The sequence below is a fragment of the Coccidioides posadasii genome, chromosome 3 (assembly GCF_018416015.2).
Source record: "Coccidioides posadasii str. Silveira chromosome 3, complete sequence".
NCBI classification, from domain to species: domain Eukaryota; kingdom Fungi; phylum Ascomycota; class Eurotiomycetes; order Onygenales; family Onygenaceae; genus Coccidioides; species Coccidioides posadasii.
This window is the reverse complement of record NC_089409.1, coordinates 4,636,931-4,655,177: the sequence shown is the minus strand read 5'-3', so window position 1 is coordinate 4,655,177 and position 18,247 is coordinate 4,636,931. Positions and strand designations below refer to the sequence as shown.

Sequence of the window (18,247 nt, the reverse complement as noted above, 5' to 3'; positions counted from 1 at the left end):
CAAAACACGGTTTAGCAAACAAGATTGTTTCTTCTTCTGGTCTGATTGTGTGTAAAACATGCAGCTGACTAAAGATCAGAAATGTATAGTTACAAAAAAAGATCGTGATCAGGCGCAATTGAGAATATTCAAGATAAAAGCATCCCCAAACTGCATCAGTCCTCCAGAGTACCCGCCGGCTTAACATCAACCTCTCTCTTCAATCTATTTTCGCCGGCTAAGTAAGGCTTGCCAGCTGCCTCTCTAGCCATATCATTTATCCATCGACCATGCGGCTTGCAGGATTTGCCCTTGGTCATTTGACTTGCAAGATACAACCAAGACAAGGCATTACCGACCGTGGAAACCTCGTCGCTAACGCTTGTCAGTGCATACTCACTCATCCGATCATACAATTCATCGTCGGTCCAAAGATCGTAGAGATGTTGCGCCACGGCATCGGTATCTCCTACTTCAACGAGGAAACCATTTTTGCCGTGCTGGACCTGGAGCGGAATACCTCCAGCAAGAGTGGCGATAACCGGTTTGCCTTTATGCAATGCTTCGGAAACCTTGACTTCAAATCCTTCTCGTACAGACAGCTGCAAAGCGATCCTGGCTTTTGAAAGGATCGCATTGAGGATCTGATCGGAGGGAGGGATATGCATCACACAGATGAAAGGCTTGAGGTGGCGCATTTGACATTCGAGGTATTCAATGACGGCATCGTATATCACGGCCCCATCAGGGTCATCGACTGACCCGTGCCCACAGATGAGGAGCTTTGGGGGTGTCGTCTCCGATTTTATCTTGTCAAAAAATTTGGCATAGGATTGAATAACATCGAAGATTCCTTTCGAAGGGTCAAATCTCGCGACTTGGACGATGTACTCATCTGAAAAAAATGATTGTATGAGCAACCTGCGCCTTGGGGGAAAAAAAAGCTTATATAGCTATCAGTTATCATAACCTACCCTTCGGATAATCGATGGTTGTCATTCCGATCTCGCGACACTTTGCGTTGAAGACACGGCCGTAAAAGCCAACATCCCAATCTTCCATATTTTTGTTCAATCCGTCCAGCCTAGGAGAGACGTTAGCGTTTAAGTTCCGCGCATTCTGACACCATGACAGCCGCAGATGCCAACTCACCAATCTGTTGAAGCAGGCAGGTATCCCACCGATTCAGGGTTCACGGTTGATGGCACGAACGCACTGACGGGATGACTTATGAATAAATCGGCCTGTTTGATGCTCTCCCAGAAGTACGCCCAGGCTTCCGCCTGCGGCGTCGAGGGATCATCTACCAGGTCGCTTCGAATCTGAATGTGACTGCGATAGATGACTGGCCGGTTTGGAGTAGCCGCTTTAATCAGCGGTATCAAACCGGGCATTTGTGGATCGTCAATCACAATAATATCGGCACCTCCTTTCTCCGGGGGATCGAGCGGGCCACCTTTTCCAAACCAGTAACGTTTGGCATTCGTCGCGATCCAATCTGTGAGCTGCTTTTTGTTCTCCTCTGTGAGCCTTTCATCAAGCCTGGCTACGCCCTGAAGAATGTTGTGGTTTGTCTTTGTGATGCGGAATACCCCTGGTTTCGGTCGTGGAACATACCTATCAAGAGGTAGATCAATATCTGTTCCTCTCAATTTAAAGTATGTGTATATCCTTACCATTTAATGTCAGTCCCAAGAGCTTCGGAAAATCTCACAAGAGCGTGTCTCATGAGAGCGACGCCGCCGCCCTGAGGCGTACTACTAAAAAAAGCAACTTTGACATTTCGTTCCTTCATATCAGCCGCATACTTCTGCACAGCAGCCCAAGTCGTTTCGCGAACGGTCCTCTCATAGTCACGAACTGTAGCTAAAACAGCATGGAACCCTGCATCCACCTCAACAGTTCCTCGATAGCCGACCTGCAGCAAGGGTGCTTTGTTCGGGCCGAAGAATCTGGTACGCAATCAGCTCCCGATTTTATAGATTAAGGATAATTATGGGCCTGCCTCCACACAGAGTATTACTAACGTGATACATTTCCGAGCAATAGACTCAGCCTGTTCGTCCAGCATCTTCGAGTTCCACAATTCTGTATTGATCCAGCCAACACTATGCACGCCTTTCCCATGCAGCACCAAGGGAACAATATCCAGCTCGGCCCATAACCGCGGGCAAAGGCGAGGGCAATGAACAGCAAGGTTGATAGGAAGGGCGATGCCGATAAACTTCTCCAAATGCTCAATTTTATATTTCCGAACCTGATCAATGACGAAATCCGTTATCATTTCGGCGGCATTGCTAGTTTCGTCACGAGGGAAATGCTGCTCGGCAAAATCGAGGAAGTACGTCGTATCCCGAACCGCAAGGGCAATGCCGATGTCATCTTCAGCAGCAGATGCAGAAAGGCCGCCATAGATAGTCTGAGACAGTAAATATTAGGGATTGGTCGTCTCCAGAGCCAGGCTACGTTGGCCCCAACGGGCAAATAGAAGAACGACGGAAGGCTCAAGGGCTAGGTTGGCCATACCTCTGACGGTGGGCCACACCACGACTTCTTCTTGATATGCTCCAAAAGATTGTGCTTCTGATATATAGATGTGCGACGCTGAAACCGTTGTTCCTGTGTCTTCTGTGCCATGACAGCCACCACATATTCTTTCAGCCTTCCTTGTCCAACTGCGTCGACCGGAGACCTTTCGAAGGCATGGTTTCTTGACGTTGACGTCATTATCAAGGAGCTTTGCGTGTTAAGTCACAACCCGATATATCAGTATACTCAAATCTGAAAACAAATCAACAAAATGGTATCATTCAATCTCTTTTCTAGTAGTACCAACGCTCTCTCTCTCTCTCTCTCTGCGCTTTCAAGAGTAGTCCATAAAAATAGGAAACACGGTCATACGACCAGTGGACCATCGAATATAAGTTCTCTCCAAGGAAAACTCAAACAAGAAATTCAAAATTGAATTTCCTAGGGAAGAACAGGCTCTGGTGACCATCGAATGAAAAGGTTCCATAGTTGCCAAAAAAAAAAATGACACTTCATACGTTTGCCATTCGTTCCCTATTACCTGTAACTCTCCCACGCCCCCTTATCTTCGCTGATGGCCGGATTGAGTTCCCAAGCAATCCACGGCATGACGCTGACATCATTCAAACTATGGAGGCGTGGAAGATCCCAAGGCCGGCTAGGCCTTAGAGGAGATCGCTCGATTTGATTGGGGAGGCAGGGAGGCGAAAAAGACAAGCTTATACACGACGGTTCCTCCATTGTCTGCCTGGGTGCTGCCAACTTCTCGAGGTCGGGGAGGGTTGACATTGGCGCTGATTTGATGAAAGAATTGAGTCCGTCGTTAGTTTCCGCGTGACGAGTAAGTTATGTAACTAATACCTCTCTCAACACAATAGGAGAATACATACGCACCAGGCGATGTTACTGTAACTCCAGTACAGAATCTATACTGAGTGCATACATGGCTTGGGGGAGTGTGATTTGGAATCGTGTGCAAAAAAGGAAAATTGTCCTTAAAAAAGAAGAAGTTTATCTAGAGCTTATTATACAAACGAGTTCTCGACTAGCCATATAGAGAAAAGATACCGCCGAGAAGGAAACGCTCACCAAGGACAAAAATGACATTATAGATTATATAATTCAACGAGGTCAATCGGTGAAGGAACAAGGGGCAGAGTGATCTATCAAGGGGGGATTTATCGATTGGCCGCAAAGAACAAAAAAAAAGAAAAGAAAAGAAAAGAAACGATCAGCTTGAAAAATGCTGTCAGAAGAAAGGATGCTGCAGCGACGTCCTGTCCGGCCGTACCCAACCTACACACAAGCTGTAGCATCAAAATTAGCCACAAAACCATGATTGACTGTTGCAAAGGATATCCGTATGAAGGCCTATACAGGGGTACCCATGAAGAAGAGGAGAGTTACCCAAGCTCTCAAAAAATTTCAGCTTTGAACCAGAGTCAGCAGCGACGATGTCCAAGACACACGATGAGCAGAACAAGCCAAGTCAATGCAAAACCAGCAATGAATAATATATGCTGTCAAACTAGTATTTGAGGGGGTTTAATAACAACTGTACAAAATTCAAAAATAGCATCCCAACTTGTATTCAAAACACAATTGAGGAGAAAAACACTCTTTTTCTCGTAGACAAACTGGGCAACTTAAAAGGGTATTGTTTTCCTTCTCGCGTCCAAATACAACTGGGAACATTTTCAATCTTTTTCTATTTCTGGTGACTCTTGCCAAGGTAAGTTATATGGAGGGTGACAGCATCACTATTTTTTGGGCGCTTCATCGAACGTTGTTGTTGTTTTGGGGGGGTAAGGGGGGTATTAGGGTGCTTGTGACCAAGCTGTGACGATTAAGAAAATGTTGTATTGTTCCCCCTAACCAAAAGACCCGCACCGCGGTGGAAAAAAAAAAAAGAGAAGAAAATGGTTCTATTCCACTCCACAAATCTATTCCTCAACAAGGCCTTGCTATAAATCCCTCTTTTTTTTCCCCTTTACGCACTCTTCTCGTGTTGAGTAGAGACACGTTGTAATGAAACAACTGTGAAACGGGAACATGTTAGTCAGGGGTCTTAGACCACAACATTTTTCAGAGGGGTTGTACTCACCGAAATCTTCGAGAGAACGTTGCTTTTGAGACTTCTTGGGGCTCTTTCCGTGCATCATGTTGTCGAATCCAGTAGAACCCTGGAGGATATAGTACACACCACCCATCACGCAGAACACACCAAAGGAGAAAATCCAGATACGAACAACAGCGACGATGGAGGTCTGGCCACCAACGAACCAACCGAAGAGAGTGAAGAAGGTGGCGACAATATCGACAACCAAGATAGCACCAGCGAGCTGCCACGAGGGGATAGAAGACCAGAAGGGACCGTTGGCACGGGTGATGAAAATGAGCCAGTTCTCAGTGAGAGAGATTTCAAGGAAGAGAACCTCGTCACGGACACCGAAGTTCTGAACGATACCGCCGTCTTCAGTGCCAACCAACATAGTGGTGAGGGTAATCCAGGTTCCGACAGCAAGGACGATACCAAGGAGAACGGACATACCCCAGAGCTTGGGCAAGTTCCACTTGACAGGGGTCTTGGAGAAGGGAGCGTTGTCGTAAGCGATAGCCAAGGTAGCGATATCGGCAAAGATGGCGATGAAGACAACCAACTCCAAGTTAAGCGAAGTGTTCAAGATGGCAATCCAGAGACCCAAGAAGATCTCGAGATGGAGAGACAAGGCGATACGGTACACGACGTAAGCATACATACGGTGGAAAATCTGGCGAGAAGTCTTGAGGGCGTCGATGATGGCAGAGAGACCAGGAGCAAGGAAAACGATATCGGCAGCAGAACGAGCGGCGTCAGAGGCACCCTCCACAGCGATACCAGTATCAGCCTTCTTGAGAGATGGAGCATCGTTGACACCGTCACCAGTCATGGCAACCAAGTAGCCACGCTGTTGCAAGATTTCGACGACATTGTACTTGTGCTGGGGGAAGACTTCAGCGAAACCATCGGCAGCCTCAACGAAATCATAGATGTCAGATCCAGGCATGGTACCACCACCACCAAGACCGAGGCGCTCAGCGTTGTAGACATTGGTTCCAAGACCGAGTTGGCGGGAGGTTTCACGAGCAATACCGACAGCATCACCAGTCAACATCTTAATCGACAGACCAAGGGTCTTGGCTTCGTTGATAGTCTTGGCGGTATCGTGGCGAGGAGGATCAGAACAAGGCATGATACCAAGAATTTCCCAGGAACCTTCACCGCGCTTGCGAGCGACACCGAGAGAACGGAAACCACGGGTGGCGAACTCAGCGACCTTGTTCTTGTACGCGGCATCGATCTCCTCTGGAATTGGATGGTCTTCTTCGACAGTACGGAGGACGAAAAGTGGAGCACCCTTAACACAGGTGATGCGCTCACCCTGGGGAGATTCGACGATAGCGCTGACCTTCTTGGAGACAGGATCGAATGGGTGGAATTCAAGGACCTTGTACTGGGTAAGGACGGACTTGGCACGAGGATAGTACTTGAGCGACTTCAAGAAAGCCTTGTCGATGGCATCAATACCCTTCTTCTTACGAGATGCAGCCAAGCAGGCAGTCAACATGAGATCCTCTGGGTCAACACCAGCGACAGTGTAGGGCTCGGACAGGGAGAGCTTGTTCTTGGTCAAAGTACCGGTCTTGTCAGAGCAAAGGATTTCGACACCAGCAAGAGATTCGATGGCAGAGAGCTTTTGAACGATGGCCTTCTTCTTAGCGAGATAGGCAGCACCGACAGCCATGGTAGTGGTGACGACAGCTGGGAGACCGACGGGGACACCAATGATGGTGATGGCCAAGGTGAACTCGAGGATGGTGACGATTCCATTGGATCGGTAGAAGGACGAGACCCAGACAACCAAGAGAGTGACGATGACCAAGACGAGAAGAACAGTACCGATACCGTTAAGAACTTCAGTGAAGTGACCGGTACCAGCGGAGGCAGCGTTGACGAGAGCAGCAGCACGGCCGACGAAAGTGTTGTCACCTGTGGCAGTGATCACCATGAAGGCTTCGCCACGCTTGACAGCGGAGGAGGCATAACAGGTATCGCCCTTGTGCTTGTCGACGGCAAGCGACTCTCCAGTAATGGCAGACTGGTCAACTTGAAGGAAAGCGCCTTCAGTGACAATGCGACCGTCGGCGGGAATGATAGTACCCTACAACACGGAATTGTTTAACAATGGTCTCAGATTGGTGGTGGCTGTACCTGACAGGTGCTTACCTCTTCGACCTGAAGGATGTCACCTGGTACGACTTCGGGGGCTTCAATCTCAGATAGACGGCCATTGCGGAGGACAACGGCCTTGAGAGCAAGAGTTTTCTTCAATTCGTCGACAATGGAACCGGCCTGGAATTCTTGAATGAAACCAACGCAGGCGTTAAGCAAAAGGAGACCGCAGATGACACCGAAATCGACCCAGTCCTCGAGACCGGCAGCAAGGACGGCGGCAGCCTGTATTATTAAAATCAGCTACATATTTTCTCCAAAAAAGGGCAAAAAAAAAAAAAAAAAATATTACCACTGGTCACATCTTGTCCTTGCCTTTCTCTCCCCCGGCCTACATGTAGGGCAGGAAACAAGAGGAAGAGGACGAAGAAACAAAGATGCAACCAAATAGCAATTCAACACAACGCAAGCCGGTAGAAATACCCACCTCCATGACGAACTGAATAGGACCGACGAAGTAGCTCAAGAACTTGAGAATCATATTCTCCTTCTCCTCCTTCATCTGATTGAGACCGAACTTCTTGCGACGCGTCGTAACCTCCTGGTCCGTGAGACCCATGCGAGTATCCGTCTGCAGCAACTCTTCCGGAACGGGACGAGCACCACCGGGCTCGCCGGTGTCCTCATCCTCTTCATAGATGTGACCATCCTGGGACTCGAGTTCCTCGATGAGCGCATCCATGTCCTCCTCCTCCTCATCATCGTCAGGGATGGGCTTCTTCTCGAAGTGCGCCTCGGAAGCAGGAGCGTGCGCTTTCTCATCGTGGCCCTCGAAGCCTCCACTTGGGACGGTGGTGCCAAGGTGGTTGGGGGGCACACCCTCGCCCTGGGGGCGGGTTGAGCCGGTCGGTTCTGCCATTGTGATCTGGCGGATTGTGAGAGCCTCTTTCAAAGGGATCCGCGGGCCGGGGGAAATCGGAAAAAGATCTGATTTAATCCAGTGGACTGGAGTTTGCTAACGCGGGAGAGAAGAAAATAAGGGTGGCCTGGTAGAAAATTATTGAATTGTTGAATCTGGGGGGTTAGTGAAGTTTTCTAAACCGGCGCGGACGATGGGGAGAAGGAGGAGGAGAGGAGAGGGGAGAGGGGGGAGGGGGAAGAAGAGGGCGGGAAGCTTGAGAGCACAGTCAGAGGGCAGACCGTACGACACAAACTTGGGGGAAGAAAAAAAAAAGAAAAAGGGAAGACGGGAACTTGATGACACAAGGGCCGAGGAAAAGGTGTCAAAAAGAGGAAGAGGAGAGAGAAAGGTCAGGACGAGGTGCCGGGAGGGACGAAAGGGAAGATATATGGGAGGAGGGCAGACGCGAAAACTCAAAAGCGAGACGAGGAAAAAGTCAAAGGGAGGAAAAGGCAGGCCTTGTCACCTCATCGACGACAATGGCCGGACGGGAGCTGTTGTGCGCCTTGGGGTATTCGTGGTACTGGTCGTAACAGCCCGAGAGTCTCCTCTGCATATCACCCATGGATCGTCTGCGTGAAAAAAATGAAAAGGTATTTACTGTACGGAGTACGGAGTACTCTGACAGAATGGAACGAAGACGGAGACGAAGAATACGGGAGGGAAAATTACAATCAAGGGCGAGGAAAAAGGGACAACTGGGTCCTGCACTGGAGCCCTGATTGGTGGAGGGTCCGCAAAGTGGGTCTATCCATCGAGTGAGATCCGTCTGTAATACGGATGGAATATGTAACAATACACCGCTATTACCAAGGAACGCAGCAGTGGGAGCTTGCCTCTGATCAGCACCGGTAAATTCGGCGCGGTGGCCCAAGTGCCCGCACCTCCGTGGAAGCAAGGCGCGGTGAAAACCTTGTCGTTTCTGAGCTCCAAACCACCGAGACCGCACGTCAGGTACGGTAAGCTCAGGGTACTTCCGTACGGGAAACATACACAGCAGCGGCAACCTGCCCTCGTCGCTGACTCTTCTTTTTTCTTTTGCCTGTCGAATCAAATTGCCGCTGGATTCGGTGCTCCGTAACTCTGACAAATTCGACTGGCCCTCGCAAAAACCTCCCCCTCCTCCCCTGGTCTCAGTTTACATCGCCTGGCGTTTTCTGCCTGTATTACTTTGCACGAACCCTTTCATAACCGAAACCGCAGCTAAAACAGAACAGAACAAGATTGACACTCCAGTTCTTTTCTGTCCATCCGTATGGATGTTATTGTATGTAACTTGCTGTCCCGCCGAAAAAAAGACTATCGGCACATCCTCGCCATCCTGATCGGTACGGGCGGGAGGGACTGGAATACTCAAGCAAGACTTTCTGCGACTTGTGTTGGTATATTTAGGATGGGGTGGGACCGTACTGCTCCACACATGCTCGTCGATGGTGGGCGGCATAACGTAAATTAACGGAGCATAAGATATCTGGAGTGCAGATAGCTTCTTTACCTTAGTGCAATCAAGCAATGACAGCAGGGCGAACTGGACTGTCGAAACTCGAACATCGCTTCTCCGTTGGCTGTGTACAGGCACGAAGGCCACGGAGAACGGAGTACTGCTCATGATTATAAGAGTCCCAACAATTCCTGGAGCTCAAAACAACCAGCAAAAGAAGCCTCTTTGCTTTCATTTTTACCACATCGGCTCCAACGGAATTGCCCCCAGAACTTACGTTGTAACCCTTTTACTTATTACCCCGTCATAATTTCCCTCAGAGCTAACCCGCTTGTCGCTGGTGTCCTGATAGTCGGTGGCCATTCCCACCAATCCTTTGTTGGGAAATTCTCTGCTCTCGGCAAAAGACTGGCCGTGCCCTAAATCCTTTAGCAACGACGGGCAGGTCCTTTTTTTTTTTTTTTTTTTTTTTTTTTTTTGTTTTTTTTGTCGACCTGCAGGCCAAAAAAGAGGCGGCCACACCACCTTGCGCGAACGAGCCCTGCAAGGCATTGTTCCCCCTTCCCCATCTAATTTTCTGACATCAGTGGCGGGCTACGTCTTCGATCCTGCTAGCATGCTCTCATCATCATCCTGCTTGAATCGTAAAAGCACCTATTGTCATGTATCCTTCAGCTCCCTTCCCCGCCATCTGTCGTTATCTTCGATAATTTCCAATCTCGCCTGAATTGAACGTTCTCGCGATCAGGACTCACCGGAGAATGGACATTTGCCGACGCCGGTCACCCAGCTAGTTTGTGGAGCAATGATAATGGCGGACGAACAGTGACGTGACCGTGATTATTAAATGGCGCCCCCTTTTTTTTTTTTCCCTCTCATGAAAACGATGGGGAAGCTCCAGAAGAGAGAGCTCCGTTAACGAATACCAGAATGCAGCCTTTTTTTTTTAACTCGCCCCAGTCTGGAATAACCTATATCCTGCCATTCCCGCCCGTTAAAAGTTGCTGTATTATCTCAAAATGTACGGAGAACGGAGTAAGATGATGATAATAATATTATTTAAGTTCGCTTGGGCTACTCCAGAAACGGCCCTTCAATCATCACGCTCTCTCGTTCCGGGGGAAGATCCATTCATGATTATCGTCGACGGAGAATGTCTTCTCCAGAATGTGACTTAATGCATGTATTACTCGGCCTGAGCGTGGGATTGACATCAATGCCCTTAGCTCTGGGGTATGCGGCGTAGCTTATGGGCTAGTTCACCGCCATAGCGAAGCTAAGACCTTCACCACGCAGCCCAATTGGAATACCCCCTCCGGCGAACTGCGAACACTCGGGGAGGAATTGCAGATGATCGGCCGCGGGGCATCACCCGCGCATTGATCCAAAATAACCATCATCACCGTCGCCATCATCATCTACGGAGTACGGAGTATATTGCATTACATGTGTGCCATCCGTACTCCATAGTTGCGCATCAAAGAAAGCCCCGCGGCTTTGTTCAAGCGACACACCGTTCGGCAACGCGTTGGATGATCAGTGCGGTCGGCGAAAGATTTGTCACCCCAAGCGCTCCAACGCGTTTTCCGTGATCGCCATCAAGAGCCCAGACGTCCTTCTTCTTAAGCTTCCAAGACCCGAGCGCATACGTAGTTGTCAAGAAAATTTTTTCCCTCCTATAACTTCTCCGTGCACATCTTATTCGGGCGAGGGCATGGAACCCTGTATCTCAAGTCTGTACACAAGGGCCCCGTTGGGAGTGACTACATACATATGTGTATGCAGGCTCACGGCCAAGCTGCCGAGCAACACGCAGCCCGAATCCTGCATGTCCAAACCTTTCGAACTACGCAAACGTGCCAATGCCCGAAAAAAGAACCATCGTTCTGCCCGCCCAGTCTTAGCACGGGCGGAAGACAGCTGGCTGCACGGAGTACGACTGTGCCTCAATCGAAAAACAGTGGCGCCAAGGTTTTGTCTTCTCTTCCCAAGACTCTTGTGTCTTAGGAGCCGGGGAGGAGGTTGAAAGAAAGCGCGCGAAACCCTCTTCACCCAAGAAAATAGGTCTCATCCGCCGAGAGGAGAACAAGAGTCTCTGTGGGAAATTACAGGGAAACAAGAAAGACATTTTGATTTTACTGATGACGATTTTACGCCACTTAATGACTTATCTTTTCCACGGCCATGTCGAAGACCACAACACTGCCCTGTTCGAAAGAAGGTGGCTTTCTTGTCGTCCATTGACCTTCATAAAACTACAGCGAATAATGCTGCTTTACTCTGGTCATGAAGAGACGCAGAAGAATTTACAAACTTACTAGCGGGAAACCTTTCAGAGACGCAAGAGCATTTTTCAAAAGGAGCGTCAGCAAACGAAAAAAAGTAACTAAATAAAAATAAAAGCAAACACACTATTTGTCTTGTTCAATCCACCAGCCGATTCTATCCTCCCCGGTAATATTCACCAGCAAGAGCCGCGCTCTTTTCCTCTTTCAACCCACCCCCCCGCCGCCGCCCAAGAGATCCAGGGTGGGAGAGGCTGGAAGTCAAAAAGCGGAGGGTGATTTTGCAATGTAGCATATTGGCCTTGGCGATGGTGGAACAGGACGACAGCCCGGGGTCTTGGCGCTTGTCCATTCCGCCGTGGGATAAACGACTACGACGACATGCACGCCAGCGGCTTTCGAAGGTGGGTTGAACGGAATACGGAGGACACGTAGCTAAGGAACCCGGGGTTTGGGCAGCTCGAAGCATGCAGGAAAGGGGGAAAGAAATTCCGAGAACACAATTGCTCATAAGTCAAGATCAACGTATTCTAGGCCTTCTTATTTTTTTTATTTTTTATTTTTTTGAGGCATTTGTGATGTCGCTGCAGCCAAGATCGTCCGTTGGAGCTTGGTTCGCCCAGCGATTCTTACCGAGTATGTATTGAACTTCCAGCAGCGATGGAAAATGGGCGTCCGTGTGTGCATAAAAAGGGCGGATTTTTCAAGTGCATTTTCCTCAGAAGCATGCCGAATCAGATGAACTATTTGGTTACTCTTTCGATTCTCGAATTGGAATGCAACCATTGTCGCGATGGATAGGTAAAGTTACGTGTGCTCCATGGGATTACAACATTCCAACAGCGGACCACAGAAAGATGCAAACGGGGGATCGATCGAATCGTCAACGATCGATAACCAATGCATGCACGGAAACGTCAGCGGGCCATGGCTCGGCTCGTTTCTGCCTCTTCCAGAAATCGATATAATTACGAAGTTCGCCCAATAAATTTTTCTTTTCGGGTAACCTTCCCGTCCGCCTTAGTGTGACAGCACGTCAAAAACGTCAAACTCCTGCGAATTTGCCCCTATCTCCCCTCTGCCGCTCTTCGCCTCCCCCTCGAATTATTATTATTATTATTATCATTATTTTCTGGCCTTTTCAAGTTTTCTGGCAAGTTTCGAGGCAGCCTTATCTCGATATCTCTCTTGACCCACACAGGGAGGCAAAAACGAAAGAAAAAGAAAAAGAAAAAGAAAAAGAAAAGAAAAAAAAAAAAAGGGGAGCTCGAAATCCGGCAACTTTCGGCAATGGTTTTGGTCCAGGAACAAATTCGGAACCAAACGATTGAAGCCGGATGACATAAGCCGAAGGGGCGTGGGCGCGAGTTGTGATTGAAGAGTTTCTGTCCGTCCTGTCAGGCCAGAACCGGAGAGCTTCAGGCAAATTCCGCTGTGGCGGATCAGAGGGCAAAGTAGTATGTAACTATTGCACGCAGTTACAGACTCCGCACTCTGGTTGATGCTCTGGTTGAAGAGTACATCGTCGTGTCACGTATACAAAGTTAAAAAAGGAGGGCCTAGATATATCAAAATGTTACTTGTTGCCTGTCAACATTATGGAGCGATGGAATCAGCTCGGCTCGATTCAACCTCTATGGCGAATAGTCTTTTCAAGAAGTTTATGTTCTCGGGAAATACCGCAGAACAGGGGGGTTGTGTGTCTATAGCAATTGAATGATGCTCTCGTTTAGAAAAGGAAAAGAAAAATAAAAAGGCACCCAGGCGCCGAAGGAGGGCTGAAACGGCTTCTTTTCAAAGCATTCTGATAAACCGAGCTGAATCCTTCAAACTCTTTTTTTTTTTTCTCCCGACAAGAAATGATGGACCACATGATTGATGTCTTTAGCTGCTCATCGAAGCAAGTCTTGAGATGTGAAGGGAGAAAAATAAAATAAAAAAAAAAAAAAAAAAAAAAAAGAAAAGAAATTAAGATGCGGGAGACTGTGCCTAGCAGAGTGAGCCTCTCAACCAGCCGTGACAACCGCTCTCGCCCGACGATGCCGCGGCCGAGCGATGCGCACAATTTGGCCCTGGAGAGCAAATGTTCCTAGTCGGCAAGAAGTCACGAGGCATCATGATGACTAGCAGGGATTGGAAGCAAGAACCGCCATTCCCCGAAGGAGCTCGTTGGTGCCATCGGATTGATCTGAACGTAAGAGAATGCATGTCATTTGGCGGTAAGAAAGGGATCTCTACAGAAATACACTCCCTACATATATATATCCCCCTACGATCTGGCCCCCTTGTGTTTAAGGGATATCATCATCGATTGAGAACAGGATATTCCCATGGGCTGCTCGATTACTTGCTGTAACGTATTGAGAGAAAAAGGCAAGATGAAAACATGAATCGCCTTGCATCCTTTGGGTGACCCCCCCAGGGTAGGACTACTTCAAAGTTTTATGAGCGCATGGAGCCGAAGGTTGCGCCATTGGCTGATCCGCACAGGGATAGGATCGCGCTTGAAGGGGCTCTCGCAACTAGAGCATTTCAAGTTACTAGCAAGGTGGTTCCAACCACCAAATGTGCAGATACGTGAGGTATCCCGTACTTTGACAAAGTCCCTTTGGTAGCCATGAGGAGGGAGTGAAACGGTTAAGACCCCGAATCGTTGCGCCCTCGGAGCGGAAAGGGGAACTTGTGCTATTACTTTCCAGGCACCGGCTCAGGAGCAAGTTTAGGCACACTGGGCTCCGTACTCCCATACATAGTTTAAAACTCTGGCAATCTCGGCTTCTTGAGCTTGCCACTTTTTGCCTTTCCTCCCATTCGTCTCCAAGGTGTATGAAATTGCAGACACTTACATATCTACATAAACGAGGTACCCATCTCGCACGGACCGTTCCGGCAGTTTATCCTGCCGCCACACGCCAAACTTCGGATCCCATGTGTCTGGTTCGAACTACCAGGTTCTTCGCAGTTAATTTTCCTTTTTTTTTTTCATTCCCCATCCTTCCGGCTGTTGAGCGAGGAATACACGCTGATGGCGCTATACGAACTCCGTCTCGAGTCCAGTGAAGGTGGCAAGCCGAAAGGGTTCTGACGTAACCAACGGCTGAAGGAAGAGGCAAACCGAGAAACCGATTCCGGAGTTCCCGAAGAGATCTTGCGGTGAGTACTCCGTATTGTTGAAAGAATACGATTGCCAATAGGTGCGCACCGGCTCTTGTGTTGTCGAGAAGGGAGCAATCCTACGAGAATTATCCTTCTCTCTCCCTTCTTCTTTTTTTTTTTTTTTTTTTTTTTTTTTTTTTTTTTTCCCTCCCCAGCGGACGTTCTACAGGTTACGGTTCGGAGAAGGTTAGGGAAACGCTTGATATCACTAGTGTACCCGAGGCCGCTGTCTTATGCGGGGGAACCGTTTCCCACCCCTCCTTTTTCATTTTTCCTTTTTTTTTTCTCCGGTTCTCAAGGGGTCCTCACCTACGAGTCTCCGCTCGTGTGCGAAACTTGCGGAATATCATGAAAAACAGGTTCCCCAAGCCCACGTCGGCGATATCCTCGGAAGCGACGCCCTTACATATTAGTTTACTGCAGGGCAACGGCCGAGCCAATTTCGAGAGCAACAACCGAATTCCAGAGCACAGTCCCCCGAGCCCACCCACTGCAGCGTGAGGAGGCTGGCGGAATGAAATCCTGACGACAGGCGGTCATGGCTTCTTGCCCGCTGCGACGTTCCAGATGACACATTGGCTGGGTCAGCCATTTCCGCGGCTGGAAGTTCCGTGCCGCCAGAAAGTGTAATTCGCCCAGGAAAGGAAAGGACAGACGGAATGGAAAATGCCTCACATAAAAAAAAAAATAATAAAAATAAAAAATAAAAAAATAAAAATAAAAACCTGGCCGGAGAAATGAAAAACACTTTCTCCGATGCGCGGTTGTTCGACGTGGCTTCTAGAAGAACCAAAAAAGCCAAACCTGACGGGTCTTGGCTGACATCAGACTTGAGACTGATCTGCCAGCCACCAATAAGAGAATCTGCATACCGGGTGGTCTGTGTAAATCCCCCAAAGAAGCTCTGAACTGTATGTATGGTAACGTACGGGAGTGTATTGGCGGTATGTAACAGCCGATACCGCAGTACCCTCTGGTGTAATTCCAGAAGCTTAACGAGAGCTTTCTGGGATCTCCGCGGGCGTGCCCATTGAGTCGAAAAGCGGTGGCATTCGGACTCACGGCAGGGGCTGGGTATTTGAGATACACCACCGTAACGGTATACTTCCGCCTCTGGGAAAAAAAAAAGAAGGGTTTGGAGATGTGAACATCTTCCCCAGAGTTGAATCAAGTCCGCCCCCCCTCTTGGAATTTCCCCTGATTTATTGCCTGGGCTCGTGGACGTCGGCTTTGATTTAAAGAGTAAGGCATCCACACTCCACTTTGTCGTCAACCGCAATCGGTCCCGACACCGAAGACGCGCGAATTTCTGGCTTTTTAACAAGACGGGGAACGTTACCTGACCACCCCGTTCGCAATCTCCAGATCGGGGCAAGGGTATAGTAGCTCTAGCCAGGGGGAGGGGGAGGGAATTTTGTCCAGGAAGAAGGTTTCGCGAGCTTAGGTAACTGAATACGTAGCTCCCGCGCGAGTCACAGGCCCGGTCGGCCTTTAGTGGTAACTTACTGAGGTGCATGGGATGGAACTGTCCGCAGAGCAGACAACACGAAAGAACGGTGTTTCAAGAGCGAAGTCTGGGGCTCGAATTGGCAAAGGTCAAGCATTCAAAAGCAATCATGCTGTCAAAGTTAACCCGCAGTGAATGGACACGACCATGCTTACAGTCGGCAAACGCCAACAATTAACTCATTCCCGCATAATGGAGCAAACGACGGGCTGATTCGCAAGCAGCGTTCCCTGCTCTCTTTTCCCAAACCGCTGGTTGCGACGCTTCTTTACTCGCGCCGTGCGATTGGACATTTCGTCGTTCCGTGTCTTGTGATCTCAATTCTCGAGCCATCCTTACCTGGCTGGAGAAATAGGTCATGGCGGGGGGTTCGTAAAAGACCTCTGTGCTTCCTATTTGCTGTGCAAGTCTGACGGTGTGCGAAGCTGCCACGCTGATCGAGCGCATGCCATGTGGGATCACAGCGGCTGCTGAGACGGCCCTGTGCGATCCCCGGCCCGGTTCAACCCGTAGTCACTCTACGCTAGCTCTTCAGTAGACACGAACAAGGTGACGAGGGTTTTCCTCTGCTCTTGCTTGGTAGCTTCGTAGCTCAAGATACAGATAGGGGATCAATTGCCTCGCTTTTTGAAAGATTTTTAGCAGATAACGATTCTTCGACCGGAAAGTTGAATAGCAACCTGCTTGAAGGAAGAATTCTCCGGGATTAGCACGAAGAACGTGCTACCGAGTTCTGAGTTCAAGAATCAAATGGCGAGGCGTCTTTTTCCCGCAGACCCTTGTCCTTCCGGGGTTGGATAACAAAATCAAATGCAAGACATGCGAGGCTAGCGAAGCAGCAGCAGCCAATCTAAATGCACGGGGCACTTGGGGCATATTACCGCCATCGTATTAAATCAGCAACAAGAGCTGTTCTGGTTTCTGTGTAACTGACTATCAGAGGCAACCGATCGACGCCAAATAATTGACGGGTGAAAGACAAGCTTTGCCAATGTGAATCCTCCACCCTTTTTTTTTTTTTTTTTGGCTTGAGAAAGTGATGCCGCCGTTGTCTCCTTTCGCGAAACGTTTCCGGCCGAACAACTCAGGAGTCGAGAAAAATTCGTCATGACAGGGGCTGAAGGGTTTCATCGCCAGGGATAGCTCTGAGCCAGTTTGTCTGTCTGTTTGTTTGTTTTGAATTTACCTCTCTCAGCCCCTGAACCTGAACAGCTTTCCATGTCGGGAAGCTTGAAACGAAAAAGGGGATGAACCGGGCCTGGCAGCGATCGCTCTACGCGGTGGGTAGGAACAGCTTCTTCCCGTCACGAGCTTTAGGTGGTTGTGCCGGCCAGCAGCATCTCCTCGGCCGGGATGGCTGTCTTCCTCGCGCGAAGTGCCCTCAAGCAATGACGACAAACTCCTATTCTTCAGCTGATTTCCGAGACTGACCACCGTCTCCTGCTTCTCCCATTTTTTTTTTTTTTAATTCTGTCTACGGAGTACATTTAGATGAATTCCCCGGAGTCGCCCTGACCGACTGATCGACGGGTACGAAAGCTGCTTACCTCGCCGTTTACTCCGTACGGACCTGGACTTGCAGGAGAGCATTGCTCCCAGCCAGACCTCTTTGAGCTGGATTGAAGTACATCTACGGAGCGTCGTTTCGGCAAAATATAATCATTTACTTCCATGAAACCTGAGTCTTTAAGCATTTGCGCAGACCGCGGCTTGGAAACGGCTATCTTGGTTCGCACACACCAAGGATCTGGCTGTCAAGATTGGCAACGGGAGATAACGTTTCATCTATCGTCCTTCTATGAAAGAGTCTGGATATGGTTTGATCTTATTCTGTACGTTTGAAAAGAAAAGTAAGGGCTATATTTTTATAAAAACAATCAAGACTCTAGGGTAGCTTGTTTTGGTTGGGAATTTTTTTTTTTTTAAAATGAAGTACATACAAACTTCGAGGTGCATCCTCGCTCAGTCGTCGACTATATCGTGGCCAGACAGCATCAATTGGGAGCAGTCATCGCCACCTTGTCTCTGTCCCAGCTTTCCAGGCGCAGTCTCTTGGCCCTGAATCAACCGGCTTGCTGTCCCACTTGCCAACATCCGTCTTTACCAACGTATGAGTACGTGCATTACGGATACATCAAACCCAGTTCGGCAGCAGCCGCTTTCCCGCCCGTTTGTC

The 18,247-nt window shown here is 48.9% G+C and overlaps 2 protein-coding genes across 3 annotated transcripts; both read right to left on the bottom strand.

Moving 5' to 3' along the window:
• Positions 1 to 12: 12 nt before the first annotated feature.
• D8B26_006447 (uncharacterized protein) lies at positions 13 to 2,860 on the bottom strand. 2 transcript variants are annotated; one of them, XM_066125184.1, is made up of 7 exons: positions 2,816 to 2,860; positions 2,506 to 2,760; positions 2,007 to 2,398; positions 1,656 to 1,931; positions 1,132 to 1,596; positions 954 to 1,063; positions 13 to 874 (listed from the first exon to the last, which is right to left on the bottom strand). In XM_066125184.1, the coding sequence occupies exons 2-7, from the start codon at positions 2,704 to 2,706 to the stop codon at positions 156 to 158; spliced, it is 2,163 nt and encodes a 720-aa protein (XP_065981265.1). In that variant the 5' UTR covers positions 2,707 to 2,760; positions 2,816 to 2,860; the 3' UTR covers positions 13 to 155. The 2 variants fall into 2 exon arrangements, with proteins under 2 accessions (XP_065981265.1, XP_003069626.1); XM_003069580.2 differs by having other exon boundaries at positions 2,506 to 2,860.
• Positions 2,861 to 4,025: 1,165 nt separating this feature from the next.
• On the bottom strand, positions 4,026 to 8,084 carry PMA1 (plasma membrane H+-ATPase). Its single transcript, XM_003069581.2, has 4 exons — positions 7,209 to 8,084; positions 6,776 to 7,006; positions 4,613 to 6,710; positions 4,026 to 4,545 (listed from the first exon to the last, which is right to left on the bottom strand). Exons 1-4 carry the CDS (start codon positions 7,638 to 7,640, stop codon positions 4,499 to 4,501), a joined length of 2,808 nt encoding a protein of 935 aa, XP_003069627.1. The 5' UTR covers positions 7,641 to 8,084; the 3' UTR covers positions 4,026 to 4,498.
• Positions 8,085 to 18,247: the final 10,163 nt, after the last annotated feature.

Coding starts and splice junctions, on each gene's coding strand:
- PMA1 (XM_003069581.2), bottom strand. CDS start 7,640: ATGGCAGAACCGACCGGCTCAACCCGCCCCCAGGGCGAGGGTGTGCCC. Junction 7,007..7,208: donor CTATTCAGTTCGTCATGGAG/GTGGGTATTTCT, acceptor TTAATAATACAG/GCTGCCGCCGTCCTTGCTGC. Junction 6,711..6,775: donor ACATCCTTCAGGTCGAAGAG/GTAAGCACCTGT, acceptor TCCGTGTTGTAG/GGTACTATCATTCCCGCCGA.
- D8B26_006447 (XM_003069580.2), bottom strand. CDS start 2,706: ATGACGTCAACGTCAAGAAACCATGCCTTCGAAAGGTCTCCGGTCGAC. Junction 2,399..2,505: donor GGTGTGGCCCACCGTCAGAG/GTATGGCCAACC, acceptor TTACTGTCTCAG/ACTATCTATGGCGGCCTTTC. Junction 875..953: donor AACCATCGATTATCCGAAGG/GTAGGTTATGAT, acceptor CATTTTTTTCAG/ATGAGTACATCGTCCAAGTC.